Consider the following 20,459-nt stretch of genomic DNA (forward strand, 5'->3'; position numbering starts at 1 on the left):
CTTTTAAACAAGTCATTATTTAACAGACCTGTGTTAAGCCTCCATAAGGTGTTTTTGGGGCTAGCTTTAAACCCAATCTTCATAGTTAGTCCCGAATGATCAGATAAATCTCTTTGTCCTATTATACAATCCTTCACTCTGTGGAGATCTTTACTAAAAGTAAGGAAATAATCAATCCTCGAGTACATATCATGTCTCGCTGAATAAAATGTAAATTTGCGTTCATGTTTGTGTAAATATCTCCATATATCTATAAGCCCCAACTCAGACAACATTGTTTTTACTTGTTTCTCTAATTTAGTTCCCCTCCGGTCTCGGCTAGTTGTATCCCATTTTGGATGGAGAAGTAAATTAAAATCTCCTGCACATATACATGTGCCAACACTTTCTGCGGCAATAAGACTGAATATCTCCTTAAAGAACCCTGTACTACTACCAGGGGGTGCATATATATTACACAGCGTGACGTCTTCCTGTTCCATTTTCCCTTTCACCAACACAAATCTTCCCTCTTTATCTTTATGTTCTCCAGTAAACTCAAAACCAACCTTGTTCGGTATCAGAATGGCCACTCCTCTTTTTTTGCCAGATCTATGTGAGGCATAATAGATATTTTTGAATCCCATTCTCTTCCACTTCTCATGTTCTTCCTTTGATAGATGCGTTTCTTGTAGAAATGCAATATCAATTTTTTCCCTTTTTAGCTTTGAAACTATCTTACTCCTCTTAATGGGATTCTTTATACCATTTACATTCAAAGACAATACCTTATAATACCGCATATGTTCTATGTATTTCCAACTTATTTTCCCGCACCAACATAACAATACTCCCAGCCCTCAGAACACATAATAAACACACATGAACAAAGACAGAACTTGTCTTAACCAAATAAACCAGGTCTTCCATAAGAGAGGTTTTTTTTCTCTCCTCTCAGTCTGGGGGAAATGCCACAGTGTGGGGCCCCTCTCGTTCCCTATTTTAAAAGAAAAAGGGAAACTAAAAAACAAAAAACATGTGAGTCACCTGCATCGGACCCTCACCACTCTATGATCAAAGGGGGATCGACGTGCCATATTCCATCACAGCCAGGGGAGGAGGCCATCCAACCATATACCCCCCTGTAATGATCAGCAGCCCGGCGCACCTGTTGTTCCGTTGGTCTTATGTTCATCTTAACAGCGAAACGGGGTGGGTGGGGCACAGGTGTTACTCCTCCGTACCGACGTCCTCCGTGTGCTGGAAAACCTTCAGCTTTTCCCGTGCGCTCCCGCGTAGATCAGCTGTATTCCCGGCGCGCCGCGGCCCAACCACGCTTGTCGGTAGGATACTGCTGATCATCTCCGCCGTAATGCCTTTGGGCTTTCTTGTGGCCACCGGTCCCACCGTGTATCCGCGTCTTCTTAGATCCGCCGCAGCTTCCTCCGCGCTATTGTATAGGACCATTCCCGAGTCAAAATGAACCCGCATTTTAGCGAGCGGGGTCTGGAACCGGATGGCGTTTTCTTTAAGTACTTTTTTAACCGGGCCATACTCTTTTCTCTTCATTTGTATGTTTTCGGCATAGTCGTGATCAAAGAAAATCCGTTTCTCCTTTATATATACCGGCTTCTTCCATGCAGCGCGTAGGATTTGTTCTTTAATATTGAACTTTAAGAAGCGCACCACTGTTGATCGAGGGGGCGCCCCCGGCGGCTGCACTCCACGCCCGGTGAAGCTCTCTCATCCTAGGTTCTTCTCGCTGCCCAAGTCCACACCGTCCCCCAACTCCGATATCATCATACTTACGCATGGAGGTGCTTCCTATGTTCCTCAGGGAGGCCATCTATCCGTATGTTATTAACGGCGTTGAGCCGCCCTCCAAATCCGTAACCCTTACTCTTGGGAGCTTGCCTCTGGTTATCCGGAGCAGCTGAACAATCAATCAATCAATCAATCTTTAATTTATAAAGCACTTTTCATACAAAAAACAATGTAGCACAAAGTGCTTTACATAGTTAAAACAGCCCACCCAACCCCAACTCACTCCCACACTCTCATTAAACATAAATGAATGTGAATACACCATATCCCCCCCCCCCACCACACCACACGGAGCACACTTAAAGAGTAAAAAATTGGGCTGGGCCCAAATGAGGAAACACTATCACAGGGAGCCGTCTGCCCGGGAGCCGGTCACAGACCGCAGCCTCCAGGCTGGGCACACAGCAGGAGGGAGGCCAAGGAGCCCCCAGCCAGGCTGAGAGACCCCCAGAGACCCAGCAGCCAACGGTCGATCACAGCCCCGGTGCAGAGAGCCGCCCTCGAGGAAACACTGGAGATATGACACAATAGGATATATACAGGGTAAAATGATAAAATAAATAAGAACAGGATACAATATAAATATAAATATAATAGAGTAAGAAGATTAAAAAATGAATAAGAATAAAATCAATAAATATTAGGTAAAGTCTAAATTATAATAGAATAACAGGATAGAATAAATAAGCATAAAATAAATAAACGCTAAGTAAAAGCTAAATTAAAAAGGTGGGTCTTGAGCCTGTTCTTAAAAACATGTACGTTCTCTGCGGCCCTGAGCTCCTCCGGCAGGCTGTTCCACAGACGAGGACCATACCACTGAAACGCTGCCTCTCCGTGAGTATGTGTCCTGACTTTAGGGACAATTAAAAGGCCAGCACCAGAGGACCTCAGGGTCCGCGAGGGTTCGTATGATAAAAGCAGATCTGAGAGATAAGAAGGCCCAAGACCATTAAGACATTTAAAAACCAATAAAAGAACTTTAAAATCGATCCTGAAACACACGGGGAGCCAGTGCAGCGATTCTAAAACCGGTGTAATGTAATGTAACAATGGCATCCCTCACTCCAATGTCCCATTTCTCCTTCCCTACCATGTTTCTTTCCATTTCTTCCAGACGTTTCCCCACCTCCTCGATCCTGCTTGTGGCGGCGGTAACCTGTTGATTTATCTCGTGTGTTAACTCGCTCATTTGGGCTTTCATGTCCTCTTTTAAACTTGTTCTCACGAGCGATAGCTCCTTCTTCATCTCTGCCTTAAGGTCTTGCATGCCCTCCGCCACTTCTTCACTCACCACTTGTCTGAGGGGGCCTAGCGCTGATGTTGCGGCCACCGCCGCCATCTTCTCGCCCTCTTGCTCGGAGCGTGTTTCATATGTCTTACTCTCAAGTCGCGTTTCTAAGCTTTGGCCCGGGGCTCGTCCCTTCTTATTTTTATCTCCGCTCATTATTCTTGAAGGGAAAGTCGCTTTTAATGAATTGTATTCTTGAATTGCGGATTATTTTAGCTATCGATGCAGGAGCTCCTGTTTATGCTGCTACTCTCGCCACCATGACACCGGAAGTCCCCCATAACTCTATTCTTAATGTGAAAAGTCTACCAATCCCCTATATAACTCCTAAATATTGCTTTGGTTCTGACTATTTCACTCTATAAAATTTAACTGACTTATACAGTGGCCTGCTTTTGTTAATGGTAATCTGAGTAATATCAGAAATTTTCTCCCCTTTAGCATTTGGCATTTTCCCAACAATATAATGTGATACCATAATCTAAGCCCAGTCAATAAAACAGAATTTCCTTAAAGCAAACATCAGCAACCCAAAGTTAGCAGCCCCAGGGTTAAGTCTGCAGCTCCACCCTCATGTGAAACTACACTCTTCCCTTCTGGTCTCTCTTCTCCTCCTGCTCTTGGCAAAGCAAAACATAGCAAAGTAAAGCATCCACCCTTCTCTTCCCGACATGGTGAATTGTTTGTCAACATTTATTCATCCTAACCTTGGTCCAGTCTTGGTCTCAGTGTCAAGTCAGTCAAAACTTTAGTCCACATCATCAGTCCATCACATTCACTCACACATTCACTCACACGCATTCACACCAGATATTGCTGATAATCAGATTCTCCACCCTCAGCAACATGAGCTCATTCATTTGTTAATTAATTTTCCCCACCTCATATCTCAGTGGTTGGCCTCGGTTCTTCAGCGTCCTGACAGTCTGAGGTCAACTGATATAATTTCACCTGCGAAATACACAGAAAATCTTGTTAAAAGCCGCGCAGTTTGCACAACAGTAATATTCCCATTAAGCACTTTCTAAACACGTTATAACAATGTGTCATCACTAAATTAGAAACTTCTTCTTCAGATCTGCACGACTGCACTTAGTCACAGACCTGACCACTCTATTTAATTATCCTGTATGTTACCATTATATATTTTACCAAGCAATTCTGCTCACGCAGTCACAGACATGTTTCTTTGCACTCACACGGCCCGACAGGAAACTTCAATCCTTCTTTTTTTTTGTCACCACTCATTCAACTCATTTGCATACTGAGTCATATCTCAAGAAGTTGCCTTGACAAGAGAAATGCATATTTAAACATTACCACATGATTAAATTATTTTTATTTTTACCATAATCACTTCTTTTGCTCAATCAGCACGAGAGCACTTCCAGTTCACTATTCTAAAACTACTTTAGGCTTTTAATCACTGGCTTATCTTTTTCCTTTTCACAAAAGTCACTCTATTGTCATGAAACTCTCCTGAGTTATTCCTCAACTTCAGGCTTTAAGTGTGTTAAATTTACACTATGTAACACTGATGAAAGATAAGAAGCTGATTTTCATTGCATGTGTGTTATTAGGCAGGTTTAATCGATGTCTGTGCAGTGGAGCTGCAGATCCAGCAGGGCATGTTCTCAAAGCTGCCTTTCCTACACATTTCTCTGCTATAATTTGATCATTTTTTTAACTACTACCCAATACTGAACCTTGAGCTACTCCACAAGCAATATGCATCAAATTAGATTTATATTCATTTATTTGTACATATTGTTGCCTATTCCCTACATAGCTTTTTAACCATTCCAAAACCACTCCCCTTAAAACCACACCTTTCCATTTTTTTAATAGAATTTCATGATTAACAGTATCAAACGCCTTCTTTAGATCTAAGAAAACTCCGAGCGCATACCTCTTATTATCCACACGTTCTGTTATCTCTTCCATTAAATCTATCAGTGCCAAAGCTGTTGATCTGTTGTTTCTGAACCCAAACTGACTATCTGTCAGTAATTCATATTTTTCCACAAAACTGTCAAATCTTTTTATGAAAAGTTTTTCCAGTATCTTAGAGAACTGGGAGAGTATTGACACTGGTCTATAGTTTGTAAAATGATACTTTTCACCTGTTTTGTAAATGGGAATAACTTTAGCAACTTTCATTTTTTGTGGAAAAACTCATTTTTGAAAAGACAAGTTGAATATATATTTTAATGGTTTTACAACACCATCAATAACTGTCTTTACTGTTACCATATCAATATCATTCCAGTCTGTACTGGTTTTGTTCTTAAGTCCTCTAACCATGTCATAAATCTCTTTCTCTTCCACTGCTCTTAAAAACATTGAGCTTATAGGTATATATAGGGTATTCTTTTTTATTTTTGCTGGCATTTTGTAGTCCTTTAGTCATCCATGGTCTTCCAGCATAGTTGTGTTTCCTATTAATCTCAATTACTGGACAGTTTTTCTCAAGTAATGTTCATAAAAATGCTTCATAAGCTTTATTAACTTCTTTTTGTTCATATACAATATTCCAATCATGCTGTTAAAGTTCATTTCTAAGACAACAACAAAACACCACTCCGGTTCAGATCCGGGAGGCCGTTCCTCCCAATCACGCCCCTCCAGGTCTCGCTGTCGTTGCCCATGTGAGCATTGAAATCTCCCAGTAGGACAACAGAGTCCCCAGGCGGAGCACCCTCCAGTACCCCACCCAGGGACTCCAAGAAGGCTGGGTACTCTGAACCACCACTCGGCAGATAAGCGCAGACAATGAACAGGACCCAGGACCCAGAGGTACAGGGAATGAACCCTCTCATCCACTGGAAGAAACTCCAACATACAGGCAGCAAGGATACCCACCCAAGCCCGCTGCTTCTCACCAGGGGCACCGGGAATCGGTCCGCCAGGATCTCCACTCCTAGCAGCTGCTGGGCTCACAATGCACCCGACCCTACTGCACCTCCTGCAGGTGGTGGGCCAGCAGGAACATGTGCCCTTGTCCCTTTTTTGGGCTGTGCCTTGCCAGGCACCATGGACTAAGGCCCGGCCACCAGACGCTCGCCCTCGGGCACCCTCTCATGGGGCTTGGCTCCAGGGTGGGGCAACGGTACAAGGCAAATAGTGAGCTAATAACATTCGTTAGGGTTTTCTAGAATATTTACAAACAAAATCCATTTTTTTCAATTAAATTTTATTTATATATCACAAAATTACAACAACAATCACCTTAAGGTGCTTTGTACTGTAAGACGGATCTAGAGAAACTTTCTTCTGGTGGCATGGAAATCAAATGGGGTGGCAAAATCAAAGCCATTTCTTTACACGTATGCAGGCGTTTCTGCATATTCTGTAATATATATTATATATGGTTAAAATGCATCAAGTGCAGTAAGTATACACATGTTTGATATAAGCACGGTCTGTAACTTTATTATTGGTTTTAGCCCTATCAAAGTAAACATGTGAATTTTGATTTGATTTGAATAATAATGAATAAAATGTAATTTTAAAAAAATAGCTAGAAATGCATAAGAGAAATGGAACAAGCCAATCACAGGCTGTGGCAACCCAACAATTTTTGTTGTTACATTTCTATGGCAGTCCTTGTCACATTAGGGCAGTGGTTCTTAACCTGGGTTCGATCGAACCCTAGGGGTTCAGTGACTCAGTCTCAGGGGTTCGGCAGAGCCTCCGCCATGACGTGCATGGCTCATTTTGTGCACCAGTAAAAAAAAATCACATTTTATTTTTCACTAAAGAGGGGTTCAGTGAATGCGCATATGAAGCTGGTGGGGTTCAGTACCTCCAACAAGGTTAAGAACCACTGCATTAGGGCATAGGTTATGACTCAGGGCTTGTAGAAGGGTTTATGGTTACAAAGTACCACCAGCAAGCACACAGAAGTACAAATTTTTGTCAGACATTTTTAAGGTTACTTTTTCGAGACTTTTATGCATAGTTATAGACCTTCTACTCTATTTATTTATTTATTTATTTGCTGTTGTATTTTTACAGACATATTTAAGGCCTTTAAAGATGTTTGCAGTCATAGGGTTGCATCAGTTTTGCATCAGATTTTTTTGACAATAAAGATATTATTATTAGTAGTAAATTCCTTTGCTTAGGATTATGGATACAGAAGAAACAGGAGAGATGTGTCACTTATATCATCGCTCAGCTTTGATCACAGTTTAAATAATACGCCAAATAGCCAAAGAATAAACATGTGGCGTAGACACAGATTCAAGTGTACGAGACTTTCTGCAAACGTATCCAATAATGTAATATTGTCATTTATTCAGGCAAATGAATTTGGTCCTAAGAATTTTGGGTAATTGTCTTAGAATCCGGATAGGTGGCGGTAATGCACGTTCTTTGGTTTGACAACTGCCAAAAAAACATAAAGAAGAAGGAGTGCCGTAAGCTAGCTGTAACAAGAAGTTGCTAACCTATTTGTGAGGTTTGATAAAGCATAATAGAGAAAAGTAACGTTGCGGAGAGATAAGTTACCGCTGACAGTAGGTCATGCAGCGCTCTAAAAGGTAATGAGCCGTAAAGCCACAGGGTCTCGGCTCAGCGGCGCCCACAAACTGCGGCCACACTGGAACGACTGGCAGTCCAGGTTGGTGCTCTGTGGGCCTACGGCTCGCTGTTGTGTTCAGCTGGGGCCACATGGAAGGGAAGCACTGTTTGTTTGTGCTTAAACGCTTAATACTAACAGACCGTAACTGCACTGTCTTGAAAACCATAAAACCATCTTGTTTACGCAGTATAGACTCACCCACGGTAAACGTAGGGCTTGCTTGTGACGAGCCTGTGTCGTGGACTGTCGCTGCTAACAAGCTAACGCTAATGGCTAATCAACTGTGAGGCTTTGGTACAAAAGCACGCCAGTTGAAAAAATAATACTGATCTTTTATGTATTTTACTGATGAGCGATATTTAAAATGAAACACATGGTAGCTCAAAGTGTTTGTGAGCTGTGGGTCTTCGCGCTGGCTACATATGGTTAGCTAATGGGAAAGACTACCCAAAGCAATGTTATCAACTCCTCAGATAACTTCCGGATACGTTTTTTACAGCTTCTTCACAGAGAGGTGTACGATGGTGTTGGTTTTTTAACCTGTTGGCGTTATAATAACTAACTGGGCAATGAGTAAAAGAGGAGATGTCATTGCTGGCTGTGAGCGTGGCAGCTGCCCGAAGGCCTCGCTTAGTTTTGAAATGCGGCTCACTGCAGCTTTCTGTAAGAGACGGGATCCATGTTTCCATACTCCCGTGTCGACCCAGGGTATTTTGGGTGTGTGTGAGACGTGTGAACAGCGTCAGGTGCCTGTTGTTGTAGTCACACGCTAAATGAAGACTGCAGACTGGGCTCAGCAGCAGGTTATTGCTCCTGTTTTAGTAGGGGTGGGGGTAGGCCTGATTTGCATCTGTTTGCAAAGAATTTCTAAACGATTAAAGTAGTATGACAACAAAAATGACAGTCTGTTCATCAGTTCTTTCTTGGGCATTAAACTAATCTAATGTTAGCCTTTCATTTCTGGCGTGGCTGTAGTTCAGGTAGACCAGGTCATCGCCTAACTGGGTGGTTGGTGGTTTCATCCCAGTTACTCCAGGTTGCATGCCAAATTAATCCTCGTGCAACATACTAACCACAAGTTGCTCTCTGATGCATTCATCGGAGTATCTGTGTGTGAATGAGGCATGCTGTATAAAGCACCTCGAGTGCTCCAGTAGAGTAAAACACTGTAATATAAGAACCAGTGCAGTTACCATGTAGGCCTTGTTACCGAGCAGCATTGCACCTCATGCACAGAATTGCCAGCTAAATAGTTTATTTTTACTTCCTGCTTTAGTGTGTTTTTATTTTGTTTGGTGTCTTGCTTCATTTGCCATCCTTAGTGACTTTTTCTGGTTAGTTGGCTAAGTGAGATTTAAATGTTGCTGTTAATGATTAAACGATGGCGTTTAAGCTGGCACTAATACTGCAAGCTTCAAAGCTTAGAGTCAACCAGTAATGTCGAAGCAACACTTCATGTTTTGTGAGAGGATGCAATAGCGAAATGATGAAGTTTGTGTTGATTATTTTTGTTTGTATTCTTTCTGATTAACAGTATGCCATGATGTGATGTAAGTATTATACCATGTGATTAATGCAGTTGTTCCCTCTGCTGTATTAAAAATGCAATAGACTGTTTACCCTTAAAGTTGCCCAATAAGTTGGAATATGCACCAAATGCTTTTCATGCAGTCCCTCGTGGTTTATCTTTACTTTACACCGACTCATCTGGAGACTAGTTTGATGTTTACCTGTACAGAACACTCACCACCTGTGATTGGGCAGAGAGAAGGAGCACACAGTGTAAAAGCTGTACCCCTGCTTACAGATGGTGACATGTTTCTGTAGGTCATGCTTTAGCAATGATCGACTCCCAGACAAAAATAACTGCTGAGCAGTGGCACTTGCTTGAATCACTGAAGTACACCTGTAGCTCATACGCTCCAACCTGTGGTGTCATTACAGTTGAAAGTTTCATTAGTCACGCACTGAAACTTTCCAGTTGAACTGTGACATTCATTAGTATTAAACTGGTAGTAATGGGATGAGTTCAGAGTTAGATCAAGAGTCAGCTGTGACATTGGTGGTCTTTTTCTTTTGTCTGTGTTTGTTTTATCCGTAGAGTTAACAGTGTGTCATCCAGCCAGGACGAGGTGAAGTCTAGAGAGTTTGGTTCAGGACCACTGTACGACGTGTTGGCCTCCAGTTGCCCTGAACAGCCAGCAGTGCCCAGTAATGTCTATGCTGCTGCAGATACCCATCAGGAAGAGGGTGAGGCCTGTGGTTAAGCTGAAACTCTTACTTCTTACTTAGACTTTGGCTGAAAATAACCCAAAAAGGAAGCTTTTTGCCCCACTTTCAACATTTTCCAGTTTCAGGGTCAAAATTTCAAGTTAAACTCCCATCATTCATGTTAACTGCAGATTTTCATTTCTAGTCACTGACCCGTCTAAAGACAAACGAAGAAGCAAAGATGCAGATTTCTAATTAAAGTGAAATGTTGAAAAGAATGATTTATCTTCTGTCGTGAGCCTTCTGCAGGTCAGCTCCTCTTTGACTTGTTGGTTAAACCAAGTTGTAAAACAGGCTGTTTACATGGACAAACACACATTGTATTTGAATAGTGCAGCTTATGCGTACTTGGCCTTTCTATGAAATGTCTCTTAGGTGGATATGAAGCTGGTCAAGGTGTCTGTGATACTACGTTTGATTGGAAGTCGCTGGGGCAAGAGCTGAGGCCAGATGACTTGACAACGGATTTGATTCCTTTTAAGCATGGAAACCGTGCTCTAGCTTCAAAGGACATGAGGAAATCGCAGGGTAAGTGGTGCAGCAAATGCATGCAGAAGCACACGTTCAACGCAGGTTCAAAGGAGTTGGCTTATAAAAATAAGCTCGCGTTGTGTTCAGATCGGGTTTGCCTGAGTCATTCACTGACAGTTGGAAAAAGGTAATGCCAGGTTTGGTTAACTGAAGTTTCCACTCTAACACAAGTGGAGAAATGGTATTAAGACTTAAATTTAGGTTTCCTTGCAGTTCCTACCCAGTTTCCATGGGAACACTAGGCTCTGACTAGCTAATTAACAGCTTGTGTCTAAAGAGCATGTTCCCAACATGTTTTCTGCAGTAGTTACATCTATATACTTCTGAAATGATGCTGAGGAACTCCAGCTGTGGTTGTAGTTTAGTTTTTTCTAATATACTGGTGTAGCTGCAGCGGGATCATGTGTGTTCACTCGGAGTGTCGGGATGTCGTTGCAGACAGAGGAATGGCTCACTCAGAGGAGTCTCGACTGGCCAACCTCCTGCGCCGAGTCTCCAGGGAAGATGATCGTGACCGGAGGCTGGCTACAATCAAACAGCTGAAGGAATTCATCAGCCATGGCGAGAGCAGAGGGGTCAGTCAGATTACTTTCCTGGTGTTTCAATCCGTGATAGCCAGCAACGCAACTATAGTCACACTCACAGGGTGCAGCAAACTGTATTGGAATACATTATACGATGTGTTTACATATTTACTTCTCCCAGCACACACTGTGAGGGTAAATGGACTGGTTCTTATATAGCGCTTTTCTACTCTTCTGAGCACTCAAAGCGCTTTATACAACTTGTGCATTCACCCATTCGCAAAAGCACATTTTTCTAAGTGTTTTCTAGCTAACAGTCACACACATTCACACTCCGATGGATGCATCAGAGAGCAGTTTGGGGTTAGTATCTTGCCAAAGAATATTTGGCATGCAGACTAGGGGAAGCCAGGAATTGAACCACCAACATTCCGATCAGTAGATCAGCAGTAACCTGCTCTACCGCCTGAGCTACAGCCACCCCAACTGACCAGCTACCTTATGACCGCTTGGACTGTTGATTTACCTAAAGGTCCTTCGTAGGCTCTAGTACTCATGTATTTATGAATACTTTGACCCTCGGGCCTGTAACTGTGTTAAGATAAAACCCTATCGTCTCAGTTTTCCTGGCTTTTCCTAAAATGGGCTTTTTCATTAAATACTGAATGTTGAGGTGTGTGAGAACAAAGGACAAAAACATTATGACTGCTTTTACCTGCAGCGCTGCAGGGGGCTTTAGTTTTAACGTAAAACAACTACTGGCATGCACTGAGTTGCCTAGCAACATGATTGTTTAGACATATTTTGATGTGAAGGCTGCTATAATATGAGCCTGAGCTAGCTAGATGTGACTGATACATAAAGGGGACTGTAGTTCGATAAACAGTGAGTAACTACTGAGACTGTGTAATCCTAATGACTTCTGTCTTGTCTCCACAGACTCTGGTCAAACAATTGGACACCATCCTTAGCACTCTGAATGACATTTTAAATGAGAGGTAAGAGGATGCTGGGTGCGTGGGTTCATTGGCAGTACAGGAAGTTTCAATAACTCAGGGCTGTAGAAATAGAAAGGAGATTAAAATATTCACATAAACTCAGACTGTTGCTCAGTAGCGCTGCCACAAGCGACTAATCGGATCATCATCCATTTGGACGTAAAACGTACAGGTTATTGCACCAGCAGCATCTGCTCTTCTATAACTATCATTAGCTTACAGCTGGAAGTGTTTAAGGTCTGTGCTAACTAACAATAAAGACAAGATGAGAGTTTATTAAACTTTCAATGTTAACCGTTTAATCAGCTGTGTGCAAACTGTAACTTTAATCTCAGCCAAACCGATTTACTCAGGAACAAATAAAACACTGAACAAAGCCAAACAAGAACATTTTTAAGTTATCTGAGTGACTCATATATCATGTTTAACCTGAGTAGGGAAAGAACTCCGGGGGGTTTGAAAATGATGTGCCGGGAATCCCCTGTTTTCACCGGCTCTAGTGACCCTTGACCTCCCGGTCAGCTATCGAGCTAGTGGGTAACAGATGGCTCTGAAAACGTCGGCGCACTTTTGAAAATATGTGTTGTCTTGATAAACTGAGCAGATATTAGAAGTTTACACAGCTACATTCTGAAAATATGTTAAATGTTCATTTTGCGACCCAGAAAGAATAATAAGAGTAATATTAAAACTAAGTAGCTGCCGCCATTGTTGGGAACTGGAATTAGCTGGGCCGCGCTATGAATTCTGGGATATGGTGGGCCACGCTGTGACTTAATCGGCTTACAAATGCGGTCTCCAAAGGATGCGGCCCCCGAATTTGGACACAGCTGTGGTACCGGGGACTGCTGCTGCTGCTGCTTCTTCTTCTTCTTTGGTGTTTAATGGCAGCTGGCATCCTTGCAGATGCATTGCTGCCATCTTAAATCCTACTATTTATTCCTAACATGGAAAAATCGGACACGGAGCAGCGAACCGTACTGTGCTAACCGGTCCCCACCAAAGTTTGCATTAATCATTAGGACTCCGGCTGTGCTCTCTGCGCATTCAATCTAAAGTCAGCTGCTGGTGCTTGTTCTTTTTTCTACTGTTTAATAGAAATTATTACAGAAGTTTGTTTCAAATATTTGTCAGGTTACAACCTTTTTCCAAAATGAATTACATTCAGTTTTCACCTCTATATTCAATGAAATGGTCCATAATGACGAAGGTTATATTTGAGGTTGTTATTTTGTTGCCATGACCCTCAAAACGTTGCTCAGGTGCTTCTTGTTTCCACTGATCATCTGTCACATCATTCTTCAACTCTGTTGGAGTTCATCTGAGGTGAATTCAGTTGATTGAACATGATGTGGAAAAGTGCACACTTGTCTATATAAGGTCGCATATTTGACAGTGTCGGGGCACAAACCCAGCCATGAAGTCCAGGGAGTGCTCTGTAGACCTCTGAGGTAGGAGTGTATAGATCTGAGGACGTCTCTGCATCACTGAAGGTCCTAAGGAGCACAGTGGCCTCCATCATCCATATGTGGAACAAGTTTGGAACCACCAGGACTCTTCCTAGAGCTTCCTGCGTGGCGAGTCTGAGCGATCAGGGTTGAAGAGTCATGGCTGTGCACCGACGCTGTCCATCCAAGCCGATCGAAATAATAGTCAGGCCGGCTCTAAAGTTGTTTTTTTTCCTGTGTTGATGTTTTTAGCAGTAAGATGCTGTGGGAGCTGCGTCAGGATGCTGCAGCCTGCCTTGGTATCCTGTGCACCGTACTCAGCTATGAGGCAGAGCGCATCTTCAAGTGGCTCTTTGTCAAGTTCAATTCAAGCAGTCGTGATGAGGTGAAGCTGTTGTACCTGGTGGCAGCACAGCGCGCTTTGGAGGCTGCTGGGGAGAGGAAGGCCTTTTCTCACATTATGCAGGTAAAGACACGGCCTGATGCTTTTCACGAGTACAACTCTATCTGTCCGGTTCATTTTGACCTGTCTCTGCATCAGCACCATGCAGCTATTCACTGTTACAGCTTCAGGCTACAGATACCCAGGGCCAGTTAGCCTGCATTTATACTACTGATGATGATGATGTAAGATGTAGGTGTATGTTACATGCCTGTGTACACTAGTGCTGGAACAGCAGAGGGAGTGCAAGTCTTGCAGAGAGAGTGTTGTTCAGGCTTATTGATAGTAATCTGTTAAACTATTCACAGCACCTGCACTGAAATTCACACCATGCATAAGGTTGGTTGCTGTTAGCCAGTGCCGTGGCAGTGGCTATTGCTTTCAGTCAGTTTGAATTAAGAGCTGCAGTTTAGTTTGACAGTAGCTACAGTAACAATCTTCAAAGAGCCGTGCAGTGTTGTTGCATAGTAAACACACGTTCTATCAGGGATGTTTATCATATTTTGGTCAATTTTTAACCAGTTGCCATATCATACTTTCACATCACATAGACGTGTATAGCAATGTTATTGCAGACGATGCAAAGCCCTGCAGAGATGTACTGTAGATGGGGCCTGCTGTGTGTTTCAGATGGTGATGAGCAATCTGCAGTCCATCCTTGAAAACGTGGACACTCCAGAGCTGCTTTGTCAAAGTGTCAAATGTATTCTTCAGGTGGCACACTGCTACCCACATGTCTTCAGCACCAACTTCAGGGTGAGTATTGTTCCATGGCTGAGACCAACAGGTGCACTGTGTTCAGATCACAGCATCTCTGATCTTTCCAGCCACTGTCCTGATGTCTTCTGCTGTCTCACAGGACACTGTGGACATCCTGGTGGGTTGGCACATTGACCACACACAGAAGCAGGCACTCACCCAGCAAGTCTCAGGTCAGTAAGCGCATGTTAGCGGGCAGTACTTCTGCAGCTGTTTGACATCAGCAGGCTTATTTATAACCCAGTGGGAAGGACGAGCATTGAAAAGGTTCATGAGAAAACGGGAGCAACATGTCCACACATTTCCCTGCCACCACTGGGATTCCTCCTGCCTCACACCCTGAAACACCGAGCAGTGGTTTCTACCCCCTTTGTACCTCTAGTTTAGATTCTATTGCAGCTGTTTAAATGTACGGACCAAGCGTGCTACTTGGCCAGTACCCTGGATTAAAAGAAGAAGGCAAACATTCAGAGACCAGAAATGACAGCCTTAATGTTTGCGTTCATGGACACATTAAGAAGGAAAGCTACTCCCAGTGCTGTGTGATACTGTACATACAGGGCCAGTGTCACTGATACTAATCCTGAGCTTATGCAGAGGAGAGCTGTGTGTTTTCATTTGCAAAGTGAGTGCATCGTTAGTACTCAGGAGTTCATTGTCATTTCGTATTTACCCAGCCTGAGACCAAGTACTGTTTCTCAGCAGCCGCAGTGCAGCAAACAGTACAGTTTAAACAGACTGTAATGAATCGCAACAATAGTTACGGATAAATAACATAACATTAAGTTCTATGTGCACATAACAAAAATGACTGTTAACACAGAAGGATCATTATATTCAGATTTAGATTTTTTTTCTGCTACTTCCAGGAAAACGTTTTCTTTTCTCTCTTTTAATGAATTATGTCAAATAAAATAAGATGTATACACAATCTGAACTAATTTATGAGAAATGTACCTTTACTCTGTCTTCATGGAAGGCTCGAGGTTAATTGTCTTCATGTCAGGTTTTCCAAGTGAAGGTTTCAGTGGTGATCACAGAAACAGCGCTGCTGTGTCTTTTACTGAACTCAGCTGTGGGGGCTTGATGTTGTTCAGAAGCTGCTCCTAAACATGTTTGCATTGCAGCTCTGCTTTTAGTTGCAAATGTGGGTGAAACACATTTACAGTGTTTAACACAGCAGCATGCTATGGTGCTGCGTTAAATGATCAGAAGTTGTAGAGACTGTCTTTATAATTGAATTATTCAAAGCACTCGATGAGTGCAGACCTGTTCTGCTGCTGACTCACGGCTCCATCAGCAGTAACATCAAAGCATTCAGCAAAGCTCTCCAACCTTACAAATGGATGTTAAGAAACTTATAAAAATATATTTGAATAAAAGAGATTTGTTATTGGCACACCTGTGAGATAAAACAAGGTCCCCCAGTCCTGCTGCTGCTGCTGGAGGAATATCACGAGTGACATTTAGACTTGGATTATTATAATAGTGTTTTAATACACATCAGTGGGAAAACACTACGGCTACGTTCACTCTGCAGGTCTTGATGCTCAACTCCGATTATTTGATCAAATCCGATTTTTTTCGTCTGCTCGTTCACACTACAAATAAAATGCGACAGCAAACGCGCTCTAGTGTGAACGCTCAAAGTGCCCGCATGCGCAAAAGAAGACGTCACACACAACGCGCTCTGTTTAGACCCAGAACAAACTATATTGTTTGACTGATGGCCTTAATATAAAGACTTCGGACTTTACGTTTCCCAATTTTGCTTTAAGTTATAAAGTTAGTTTGTAAATAACAAAATAACTTTATAACGATCATTATTGCTGTTTTAGAGGAGCGCTGCTTCAAAGGATAGCTGCAGGTTTCTGTCAGAATCTGCAGATTATACAGTACAAATAAAATGTTCACGTTTCTCCAACGCTCTCTTCCCAGCAGTTTCACTGGACGGACAGGAAGCGTTCGCGATGTCTTCTCCGGCGCTGATAATTGGCGTCTGTCTTGTGTCGGTGACGTAAAAGACGGATTTAATGCGACATGACCATCAAACAGCAGCAGCTTTCTAAAACATCAGATATGTATCGGATTCAGTACCACATACGAAAGTGACCCAGGTCGGATTTGAAAATATCGGATTTGTGCCGTTCACACTGTCACCATGATGGGATAGATGGTCGCACAGGGTCAGAAAAGTCGGATTTGATGCGCTTTCGCCTGCAGTGTGAACGCAGCCTTAGACTTGTGCAAAATGCAGCAGCCACACGCCCTGTCTCTCCAGCCCTCATGAGTTTACACGGTCTGTCCTTCATGGCCCAGAGTAGCATTAAACTCTACAGTTTGTTCTTTTTATTCATTTTTTATGAATAAAACTGTTAAAGATGTACATGCTGTATATTCTTTGGGCTTGGAAAGTTCTCAGTGATTCTCCCGGCACGTTTTGAAGGAGCGGTGGGTCATGTGTTTGGATGGGTGGGTTGATGTGTAAACACAGATACAGTTCAGCTCGTTTACCTGCAGCTCTGCTCTCCCTGTCTGTGCTTAGGCTGGTTACAGAGCCTGGAGCAGTTTTGGGTGGCCGACCTGACCTTCTCCACCACATTGCTGGGACAGTTCTTGGAGGATATGGAAGCATATGCCGAGGTGACGTCACCGAGCCTCTCAGCCAGTTATACTTATTTAGAAGGTGCAGTGACGAGAAGCAGCCAGGTACCTGCAGTACTGAGTTTAACCCGGCCCGTGTCCCAGGTGGTCTCTGTGTCACCTGTGAGCTGCTTCCAGAACTGGTTTACTCTGTTAGATCCCTCCCTGGGAGTTCGGTCTGACCACTTGTACTTGAATGATGTATGTTAGGTCTTCAGCCGTGCTCAGTACTGGCAAGTATGGTAAAGAGTGAGCACAAGTACTGTTGGAAAAAGCCCAAACCTCTGTGGTGAATGAGCCATGTTGAAGCTCAGACCCCGGGGAAAGGACTCGCTGCGGTGCTGACCTGACGGGCGGTCTGCTGTAGATCAGCTAAATTTAAGTCTCTAGACTTCACTGCACCTTATACTGTTCAGTAGGCTTTATTTAAATGTGCAACAAACTGGAACCAGTGTGTTTGGGTCCAGTTTATGCTCAGACTGGAAACCCTCAAAGATCCTTGATGGTATTAAATTGGATTCTCTTACCAGATAATAAAAATTAAATGATGCCCCATAGAGCTAATGGCTATGTTTGTCTCGTGCTTGGCTGACTCTTTGCTCTCTTTAGGATCTGAGCCACGTGGTCTCAGGAGAGGTGCTCGATGAAGATATCCCCCCTCCCTCAGTGTCGTTGCCCAAGTTGGCAGCCCTGCTGAGAGTTTTCAGCACAGTGGTCCGCAGCATCGGAGAGCGATTCAGCCCGTTCAGAGGACCTCCTATTACTGAAGTCTACGTGACAGACGTAAGAGCTGCACCTCTGACAACCAAACAGGAGATCTGGAGAGCACTCACTGACAAATGTGGATCGCAGTTTGGAAATAACTTACTGTTAAAATGCATTGAGAACATTGTGCTGTTGGTAAAAGGAGCACATCTTCCAGGTTTCCTTTGATGAAGTACTTAAATACACACTATATTGACCACAGTGCCTTATTTTCCAGTAGTATTTAGTTTGTTCTAAGAAAGCCTGAGGAGCAGCTGGTCAATAAGACGTTCCTCTGAAGTGTGCACACAACGTGCTGTGGTAGTTGGATAATGACAGGTTGGACACAGATATTGATTTTAGCCACAACAAGCAGAACATCAGAATTTAGTGCACCTTCTTTTTACATAACTCGGAGTAACTGAGCCTCGTGGACATTTAGGCTCATTCTTTTTTTTCTGCACATTGAACTTTTCTCACGTGTGAATTTGATCGTTAAAAGAAAGATGCAGATTTGTAGCAAGGCAGTCAGCGTATACAGGATAAGCCAAATATTTCTTTACACTTCAAATCGGTTACAAAACGTTTCTGTGGTCTCTAATACGTTTTATTATTACAATCTGTGAAGTTCGCAGTCTGGGCTTCATCACTTTAGTCACTGTTCTCTGTTTCCTGATCTTTCCAAAGGTTCTTAACCGGGTTCTGGCCTGTGTGACTGTGGCAAAGCAGGTGCAGTTCTCTGAGGCCGTTCTCACTGCAGGGAATGAGTGTGTGGGTGTGCTGCTGGCCAGTGTAGAGCCCTGTGGGCAGCTGATGGATGCTGTCCTTGCCTACGGTCTAGACCAGCTAGACTGCTGCCAGGCCTGTGGCCCAGACTACAACCTGGCAGTGCTCAATCTCCTCACTCTGGTACAGTCACCTAACGGGTTTTATATGTACTCATAGAATAAGATGTGTTCATTTGTATGCTCACAGCCTGACTGACAAAGTCTACACTGATGCTGTAGTTTGACCTGTTATGATTATAATTGAGCTGATGGCAGCTTTCTTACAGTCTGTGTTGCAGATACCAGTTTTTGTCCTTTTCTGCACTAAACATTGTGATTTCCTGTAACAGCCCCCTGTCTCCACCCCCACACATTCTTAGTCCCTACCGTGCCCCCTCCCCTCTGTGGCAGTTACCAGTCTGGCTGTCGAGTGCTGTAAATTGTCCAATTCTGATAAACCTTTGATTAAAGTTAAATCTGGGACTGCTACAACTTGTGGAAAATTCTGTGACGGTCTAAACAATTAGCAAGCCTGACTTTGACGTTGTGTGAGGAATTTTTTAATGTTGCCTTTCAGATTGTAGACCAGGTCAACACCAAGCTGCCCGTGTCCTTTGTAGAGAAGCTGTTGGCACCAGACTCCCAGCTGCTGAAGCTTCGCTTTCATCAAGAGAAAGAGGTTTGGCTTCACTCAGTGTTCCTGTACCACCTTAATGGGCTTGGCATATATTTTACACATCTAATACACCGGCGGCTCAATCCAAGGCCGCTCCAGTCTGCATACCAAATATCCTCGGGCAACGTACTGAACCCAAGTGGCTCGCTAATGCAAAAGGCCTTCACCTTAGAAACAAGCTAAGATTCTACCAAGAAAAACATGTTGCATATATATCAGAGCAGGAACATGCATGAAGGTCAGTTATATAGACTCAGTGTGTTCTTGGCTCATTCGTAGGTTGGGTGAGTGAAAATAATTTGAAGATTTTCTGTGTTGATGAGTGTAATCCCTGTCCATGTGCTCCCTGCACAGGTCATGTCAGCTGTCCACGGTGTGTACCAGGCGCTGCTGAGCCTGAAAAACATCCCAACACTGGAGGCAGCTTATAAAATGGTGTTGGGCGAGATGGCGTGTGGTCTCAACAGCTTGATGGAGACTTTGGGTCCCCTGGAACCAGGGACCCTCTGCCCTAATATCCAGCACCCTGCTTTTGCTCCCCTCACCCTACCGCCAGAAAAAGCCCAGTTCACCATCATCTTCAACCTCAGCACCTTTACCACCATTGGCAACACCAAGAATTCTCTGATTGGGGTGAGCCGTTGTCTATTGTTAAACATCACAGTAGCACTGTAATAATGTCGCAGTACTTCCTTTGGTGTGACTGGTGGGGTAAAAGGTTCATATTAACTTTACACTCATTAATACATCTAAAGATATGTTCCTGTAACGCATTTTGGGACATGCGTCATTGCTGGGTTCATCACTCAGTGTCTGCACGACAGCCATGCTGATATTCCTCACAGTTTCATTCTGTCACACTCACAAAGTTAACACAGTGTGTCACAGTAGGGCAGCACGGTGGTCAGCACTGTTGCCGCACAGCAAGAAGGTCCTGAGTTCAATTCCACCATCGAGTTTTCTGTGTGGAGTTTGCA

At 43.3% G+C, this 20,459-nt stretch overlaps 1 protein-coding gene across 5 annotated transcripts in view; it reads left to right on the forward strand.

The window, feature by feature from the left end:
* The first annotated feature begins 7,458 nt into the window (after positions 1 to 7,458).
* The window catches only part of smg1 (SMG1 nonsense mediated mRNA decay associated PI3K related kinase), a 60,669-nt gene continuing 47,668 nt past the window's right edge, over positions 7,459 to 20,459 (forward strand). For 3 of the 5 annotated variants that reach the window (XM_026186268.1, XM_026186267.1, XM_026186269.1), the window contains exons 1-13: positions 7,460 to 7,718; positions 9,781 to 9,929; positions 10,326 to 10,478; positions 10,920 to 11,056; positions 11,945 to 12,003; positions 13,704 to 13,917; positions 14,524 to 14,649; positions 14,753 to 14,825; positions 17,198 to 17,295; positions 17,905 to 18,078; positions 18,727 to 18,948; positions 19,384 to 19,485; positions 19,837 to 20,115. In XM_026186268.1, the coding sequence (XP_026042053.1) occupies positions 7,642 to 7,718; positions 9,781 to 9,929; positions 10,326 to 10,478; positions 10,920 to 11,056; positions 11,945 to 12,003; positions 13,704 to 13,917; positions 14,524 to 14,649; positions 14,753 to 14,825; positions 17,198 to 17,295; positions 17,905 to 18,078; positions 18,727 to 18,948; positions 19,384 to 19,485; positions 19,837 to 20,115 (1,863 nt within the window). In that variant the 5' untranslated portion in view covers positions 7,460 to 7,641. Of the gene's footprint in view, positions 7,719 to 9,213; positions 9,230 to 9,780; positions 9,930 to 10,325; positions 10,479 to 10,919; positions 11,057 to 11,944; positions 12,004 to 13,703; positions 13,918 to 14,523; positions 14,650 to 14,752; positions 14,826 to 17,197; positions 17,296 to 17,904; positions 18,079 to 18,726; positions 18,949 to 19,383; positions 19,486 to 19,836; positions 20,116 to 20,459 lie in introns of all 5 variants that reach the window. The other 2 variants (XM_026186270.1, XM_026186266.1) reach the window with 2 other exon arrangements.

This window comes from Astatotilapia calliptera, chromosome 12, assembly GCF_900246225.1.
Source record: "Astatotilapia calliptera chromosome 12, fAstCal1.2, whole genome shotgun sequence".
In the NCBI taxonomy this organism is placed as follows: Eukaryota; Metazoa; Chordata; class Actinopteri; order Cichliformes; family Cichlidae; genus Astatotilapia; species Astatotilapia calliptera.